Here is a 7,500-nt window from a genome sequence, read left to right as displayed (position 1 = left end):
GAGCTCTGACCGCAGAAGTATGAGAGACTTACAGAGAAGAATTTTGTTCGGGGATTTAAACTAGAAGGCAGGCAGGGGGAACGTTTTCTAACAGCCAAAACTGGAAGAGTGGGGACGTGTGATGGAAGGGCAAATGTGAGAGATGGGCCACCTGTTTTTTAAAGATGAGGTGAGCATGCATCAGCACGAGCAGACACACCAACGCTCTGCTGAGGTGGATAGATCACATCCCAGACATGCTATGAGACATCTGCTGTCAAGATCACCTGGACTGGAGAGGTGAACAAACCACTTAACTGACAACGCTGACCGCTGTGACAACTTGTGGAAACGGTGGGTCAGATTCTTCTCCTCCTGTAGGATCCGCAAACTTCCACAGGAGCTTGAAGTCAGGTGGATCACCTGTGCCATGAGAGTCGTCAACCAGTCTTGAGGCGACTCTCTCCAGAGGCTCTCTCAGCCTGTCCCCTCCTCTCCCTCTAACTTGATGTCTTGATGTATTGCTGTGGGCTGGGACACTGGCGGAGAGTGCAGTCCACCTATGTAAGTGATCATTTTTTATCTCGTAGCTGGTGGCTTTTGACTGGTTGGGTTGGGTGAGGACAGGACAGGGTGACGACAGATAATCTGTACTTTGCACTCTGGTGTATTCTTCCTCTGCAGTGCTCAATAACACCTGTAATGTGACTCTTGCAACCTGATGCTGCTTAGGTGTTGCTTTGTTTCCAGCTGGGTTTTTAAATCAAGATGGATGATAAAAAGCTCAGAATTGATTTAGAATTCCTAAAAACGCTCAAACGGGTGCTGCATGCTTTACCTTTGGTGCTTTCCATCATTAAGAGTTTTTTTACGTCGTGTGTGTTTAAAGTTAAAGTCCTGTCAGTTGTCACACACCCTGATGTGTGTGCGAAATTTTTCTCCGCATTTGACCCATCCCCTGGGGGAGCGGTGAGCTGCAGACACAGCCACGCTCGGGAACCATTTGGTGGTTTAACCCCCCAATCCAACCCCTTAATGCTGAGTGTCAAGCAGGGAGGCATTGGGTCCCATTTTTCAAAGTCTTTGGTATGACCCGACCAGGAATCGAACCCTGATCTCCCAGTCTCAGGGCGGACACTCTACCACTAGGCCACTGAGCGAGGATTGGTTTTAACTAAGAGCTGTTTTTCTCACATCTTATTTCCTGACTGAGGCACCTGGAGTAGGATGAAGAATTTGCATGTGCAAGGTTACATATATTTTAACATATATAAATGGCAAATGGCCTGTATTTGATATAGCGCCTTCTAGAGTCCTGGAACCCGTTAAGGCACTTTACATCACGATCAGTCATTCACCCATTCACACCCTGGTGGGGATGAGCTACAGTGTAGCCACAGCTGCCCTGGGGCGCACTGACAGAGGCGAGGCTGCCGGGCACAGGCGCCACCGGTTCCTCCGACCACCACAAGCAGGCAACACATTCTCACACCCTAAGCGTCAAAAACAAACGCTTGGTCAGCCACCCTCCACGTCAGACCCCTGACGCCAAAAGTGCCCTTTTTCGTTACTAATGTGCGAAAAGGGGTTTTTCCCTTATTTGACTGCAGATCCCAATGCAGCGTAAAACTGACGTGATGGGATGTCCGCAGCCAGGGCACCAAACAAGCTCATTGTACCTCACCTTAACCTTATCCTCTTATTTAACCTTCCCCTCACCCCTATCCTAGCCTTAACCATCTTGCTAGCGAACACGTTGGTGATGTGTCAGTCGCTCTAAAAGCCGGCTCTATGAAGTGAATGGCTGGAGCCGCCTCGTCATTGTTCGAGTTTGGACCAAGCCAACGCGAGGGGGAGGTTTCAACTACCACGGTGGAGGTTAAAAGTGAAGGGTATTTGTAACCTCCCCCTCGCCAGATGGTATGTTCTAACGTTCCCCTTGGGCGGCAAATACGAAAATTGACAGTCAGACTCTGACTGTCAGAGTCAGAATGCAGGGGAAACAAACGCTTGATCACAGTGAGAGTAACGGTTTAGGTAGCAAGAGGGTTAAGGTTAGGATGAGGGAGAGGGGAAGGGGAAGGTTATAAATAGTGAAACGTTAAGGTTTAGGTGCGGTTAAACGAGCTGGTTCGGTGCCGCATCGGTTAAATGAGTGTTAAGGTTAGGATGAGAGTGAGGGGAAGGTTATAAATAGTGAAACGTTAAGGTTTAGGGGCGGTTAAATGAGCTGGTTTGGTGCTGCATCAGCGGATATCTAATCAAGTCAGTTTTACGCTGCATTGGGATCTGCAATTACAAAAGGGAAAAACCCCTTTTCTCACATAAGTAACGAAAAAGGGCACTTTTGGCATCTGGGGTCTGACGTGGAGGGTGGCTGAACAAGCTTTTGTTTCCGACGCTTAGGGTGTGAGAATGTGTTGCCAGCAGGCAACGTGGGTTAAGTGTCTTGCCCAAGGACACAACGACAGCGACAGACTGAGCGGGGCTTGAACTGCAACCTTCCAATTACGGGTCGAGCACTTAACTCCTGTGCCACCATCGCAAGCAAGAAGGTCACCTTTCTTACTTTTCATTTTAAAAACTATTTCATGTTCCGTTCTGCTGCTTCATCACTAATTTTCCTCTTGCTTTTTGCACGTATGCAGTTTCCATAAAGTCCTGTTGCAGTTTATGCTCTGACGTTTGAAGCTGGTATGCTCTAACTGCAGACGAGCATATTGCTACATAAAACAGGCTTACTGTCAGTTCTCAGCATTTCATAGGCTGTCAGCACAGAGCCTCACAGATTACCATGTACTTTGCTGCTGCAAGCCATGTGTGCCCACCTCAGCAACACACCAGAAAAGGAGTTCAGAGGAGAATCAAAGCAACTAAAAGCAGCATCCTAACAAGAAATGGGACCTTATGTCCACATCCAGATGTTTGTGCATGGTTTGGGGCAATTTAAAGCAGAAAAATGTGCATTTTGAGAATAATCTTTTGACCAGAGCTTTCAGTTTATTTATTTATTTATTTATTTATTTATTTATTTATTTATTTATTTATTTATTTATTAGTTTTACCAAACTGCATGAACTTCAAAAACAAGTTGTGATTTGTGTTTGTTTATTGGTGCCTATCTCCAGCGGTCAATGGGCAGTCAGGTGGGGTACACCCTGGATGGAGAGCCAGTCCATCGCAGGGCAACACAGAGACACACAGGAAAAACTCTCATGCACACTGTAGCGGTAAATATGAATTTACATCTATCAAATGTGGTGGGAACTTAGCTTGTCTTTGTCATTTATAATTTTATATTAAATAACTCGGTGCACCACCCAGTTTTGTCTGTGCGAACTGGGACACTGGATTTAATATTCATTTTCTTCTCAATGTAATCAGTCTCAAAGTTAACACCACATTTTAATCCAAAGGATGAATTCTTGACAGAATGCGCCGATTATTCCCGAGAATTGCTAGAAAATGATCGGGCGTTATTTACGTTTTGTGAATGTATTACAACATCAGTTAGTACATTGACAAATGGACCAAACACAGCTTATAGTTTCATGCATGGATTTAAGAGAATTGTTAACCCAAAGCTTTATGGCAGTGATAGGAAATAACTGATCCGTAATGAAAGTGGAAATTCGGTGACACCAGGATTATAGAAAATATTAGGAATAACTTTGCTAATGAGAACAAGTGAGCGTGTGTGTGTGTGTTCCTATGGGTATAGGAATACAGGAGTGTGTGTGTGTATGTGGATTATAGAAAATATTAGGAATAACTTTGCTAATGAGAACAAGTGAGCGTGTGTGTGTGTGTTCCTATGGGTATAGGAATACAGGAGTGTGTGTGTGTATGTGGATTATAGAAAATATTAGGAATAACTTCACTGATGAGAACAAGTGTGTGTGTGTGTGTGTGTGTGTGTGTGTGTGTGTGTGTGTGTGTGTGTGTGTGTGTGTGTGTGTGTGTGTGTGTGTGTGTATTTCTCTGGGTATAGGAATACAGGAGTGTGTGTGTGTGTGTGTGTGTGTGTGTGTGTGTGTGTGTGTGTGTGTGTGTGTGTGTGTGTGTGTGTGTGTGTGTGTGTGTGTGTGTGTGTGTGTGTGTGTGTGTGTGTGGCAAAAAAAATCAGCAAAATTATCAGCCCGTTATTAGGTGACACAGATCAACACTGCAAAAATAGTATAGAACTCGCAAAAGAACTAAAAAAAGACTACAATAAAAGATAACGACATACTCATCTCACATGACGTCACATCCCTGTTCACAAAAACAACAACCCAAAAAACCATAGACATAGTAGTTAACAGAATGAGACAGGACAAGACTTTACGCAAAAGAATAAACCTCACAGCAGATGACATAGCACAACTGATAGGACTGGTAGCTAACTCCACTTACTTCACATACGACAACACAATATACAAACAACTGGAACGCTTCGCCATGGGTAACCCGTTATCAGCCACCCTGTGCGAGTTTTTCATGGAAAATCGAGAACAAAAAGCCATAGCCACTGCCCCCCCCCCCCCCCCCCCCCCAAAAAAAACTGCTAAATAAAACTATGGAAACGCTACATAGACGACATACTGGAAATCATATCAAAAGGACAAACAGAAACACTAACACAACACTTAAATAACATTGACGACACAGGCAGCATATAGTTCACATATGAGTGAGAAACAGAAGGCAGCATAGCATTTATGGATATGAAAATAACCAGGCAGACTGACGGGACCCTAAACATAAACACATACAGGAAACCAACACACACAGACCAAGATCTATTATGGACATCAGAACACCCCACCATACACAAAATGTCAATTCAGAACATTATATCACCGAGCAAAAATGGTAACAGAAGAAAGAGACTGTAAACAAGAGAACAAACGCATACAACACACTTTAAAGACCTGTGGATACCCGACATGGGCAATAAACAAAGGAAAACAACAAACAACAACAGAAAGAAAAGAACTACCTAAGAAAAGAACCAGAAAATCAGAAAGACAAGAACCAAAACCAGTGATAACCTACCATACATCAAAGGCATAACAGAAAAAATAAGAGCAGCAATGAAAAAACACAACATAAACACACCAACAAAACCATACACAACAGTTAGAAACAGACTAGTACACCCAAAAGACAAAATACCAGCTGGACTTAAATGTGGAGTTGTTTACGAAATCCCATGCAAACTCTGCAATAAAACATACATAGGAGAAACCGGACGCCAACTCAACACACGAACAATAGAACATAGAAAGGAGTGCGAGAAAGAGGCAAGTCGAAAACACACAAGAGCAGCAAAAGAAGAAGCAGAAAGCACAATAAAGAAGTCAGCAGTAACAGATCATGGACTGGGACAACACAAGGATCATAAACACCGGACAACAGAAATACAAGAGATGGATAAAGGAAGCTATCGAGATAAGGAGACGTGGATGCAGGACCATGAACAGAGACGATGGGGTCCACACATTGGATCGTGCATGGGACTGCGTCATCGGAGAGGGGAGAGCGGGAAGCAGAGGGCGACAACGTCTTCTGCTGCCTGCGGATAAACGGAGTAGGAAGTGACGCCACCATCAGCGTCAGCCCTGAGGATGTTTTCCAGTCGCCAAACAAAACTGTCAGCAAGGTAAAGAGAAACCTTTTGTGTGTTTTAAAAATAACCAAAAATGGAATTAGAAACTAGACACAGTAAGAACACACAAAAGATGTTTAAAGAAAGTAGCTTGATGTCTAAAGCGTCCTTCTCGAGTCAGAGCAGCTCATAAAATAATCCTCTCTGCCTGTAAAGACCAAACCCATACGTGCAAATTTCAATAATGTGAACAAAGCAACAAAACAAGAGAGAATGAACATCCTACACATTTGGGGCTAAGTTTTAAATGCATCAATACAAGATGATTCAAGAAAAACATCCATCCATCCATTTTCGGGGGCTATCTGCATGCTTCTCCCTGCAATCGCAATTATAGAGTCTTAATCTCAGACAGAGGGGACTTATCTGCTATTTCATTCTCTATTAGCTTGAATTGAATTTGTTTTGCAATTAAAAGAGAATAATGCATCTTCAAAGTAATGGGTGTTTCCTCTGAGTTAGGATTGTGAATTATCTTAGAATTATGTAGGTCAAAAGATTCCAAAATGAGTGAAAAATCATTTTAGCTGTTCTCATTGTCAGAAGGATCGAAATCACATTTATGTCCAGCGAAGCTCAGGATTCTGATTAAAAGGGAGTTTAGCACTGGCCAAAAGAGATGATCATCTATACTTACATTAATCTCTCATTCTGCCAATCCTTCTCTTTCCCTCTGACCAATCAGAGGCTCTCTAGCCAGATTACAATCACAACACAATATAGCAAGCATGAACACAATCATGCAGGCGACAGCAGTTTGTATGTCCTTTATTTGTTTGGTTTTTGAATTTATGTGAAACTAAAGGTAAACAAAAGTAAAATATCACATTTCCACAAACAGAAATCATTTCTTGTCAGGACTTGGTAACCTCCCTTCCACTTTGTGCTTTCTGGCCATCTCTGGTTTTTGCTCTCATTAGATTTTTGCTTCCCTTGCATCCTTCCCTTCTCGCTCGTTTCAGCATCATGAGACATCAGCCAGATGTTTGGCTTCATCTCTGCGTGGGGCATATGAAACGGAAACCAGAAAACCACCAACAAGCCGGAAGAAGAGGATGATTCAGACTGAAGAAACTTTATGCAAGTTCTATTTCTGCCTCCGACAGCCATTCCTGGAGTTCATCTTTGTTTCTCTCTGGCTCCCACTCTTCCTCCTCCTTCTTGAGTGAGGTTTTGGAGAATATCTGGGTGTAATGGGCGGGCGAAGCTCCAGGCAGATGTAAATCTGGTGAGATCTGTTGGCAAAGAGGCAGCGGAGGATGGAGGATGCTCCTGCTGCAGCAACTAGGTGCTGACTGGAGTCCATGCAAGGACGTTGAGACTACCAGGAGCAGGGATTGCTGCTTTTCCACCTGCAAGTTATGTCAAAATTGCTCAAGACCAAAAATGTCTCCTGGGTGAGTACAGCCTTTTTTCGCATGTAGGTGTGGGGGTAGGAGTGAGGGAGCTGCTGCTGGATTATGAGAGTTCAGTCTGAGAGCTTTTGATTTGTGTCAGCGTTATCTGCTTTGAAGCTCTTCATGGCTGCACATTCTGGATTTCTACACACAAAGTCAGCATCATGATCCTCAAGTTTGGCTATAGCTTCACAGAAAACTGACATTAGGACATTTCCTTTAGGCACCTGAGTAATTTTGTTCAGCAGCCAGGAGATCAAAGATCCTCTCTGCTCCTCTTCAGCCAAATTTGCCTTAACTTAAAACCTCATCAGGAAATCTGAGGCAAACGACAAGGATTGGAGTTTAAAACATGCACCTGATTTCTCGGTTTTTCTATCAAACATTGATCCAGTTGGTCCAGAGCAGGTGTGTTTTCTATTCATTTGTGTTGATGAAGTTGAGGCTCTTTAGCCTAGTGGCCCTGACGTGCAC

At 43.6% G+C, this 7,500-nt stretch overlaps 1 protein-coding gene across 4 annotated transcripts in view; it reads left to right on the top strand.

The window, feature by feature from the left end:
* The window catches only part of cacnb2b (calcium channel, voltage-dependent, beta 2b), a 39,177-nt gene that overhangs the window by 624 nt on the left and 31,053 nt on the right, over window positions 1-7,500 (top strand). For 2 of the 4 annotated variants that reach the window (XM_054741799.1, XM_070541621.1), the window contains exons 1-2: window positions 1-543; window positions 3,108-3,209. The exon at window positions 1-543 is cut by the window's left edge and continues 624 nt beyond it. In XM_054741799.1, the coding sequence (XP_054597774.1) occupies window positions 496-543; window positions 3,108-3,209 (150 nt within the window). In that variant the 5' untranslated portion in view covers window positions 1-495. Of the gene's footprint in view, window positions 544-3,107; window positions 3,210-3,256; window positions 7,027-7,500 lie in introns of those variants that run through there. The other 2 variants (XM_015956558.2, XM_015956559.3) reach the window with 2 other exon arrangements.

The sequence above is a fragment of the Nothobranchius furzeri genome, chromosome 11 (assembly GCF_043380555.1).
Source record: "Nothobranchius furzeri strain GRZ-AD chromosome 11, NfurGRZ-RIMD1, whole genome shotgun sequence".
NCBI classification, from domain to species: Eukaryota; Metazoa; Chordata; class Actinopteri; order Cyprinodontiformes; family Nothobranchiidae; genus Nothobranchius; species Nothobranchius furzeri.
The sequence above is the reverse complement of the archived record's forward strand: the minus strand, read 5'-3'. Positions and strand labels throughout refer to the sequence as shown.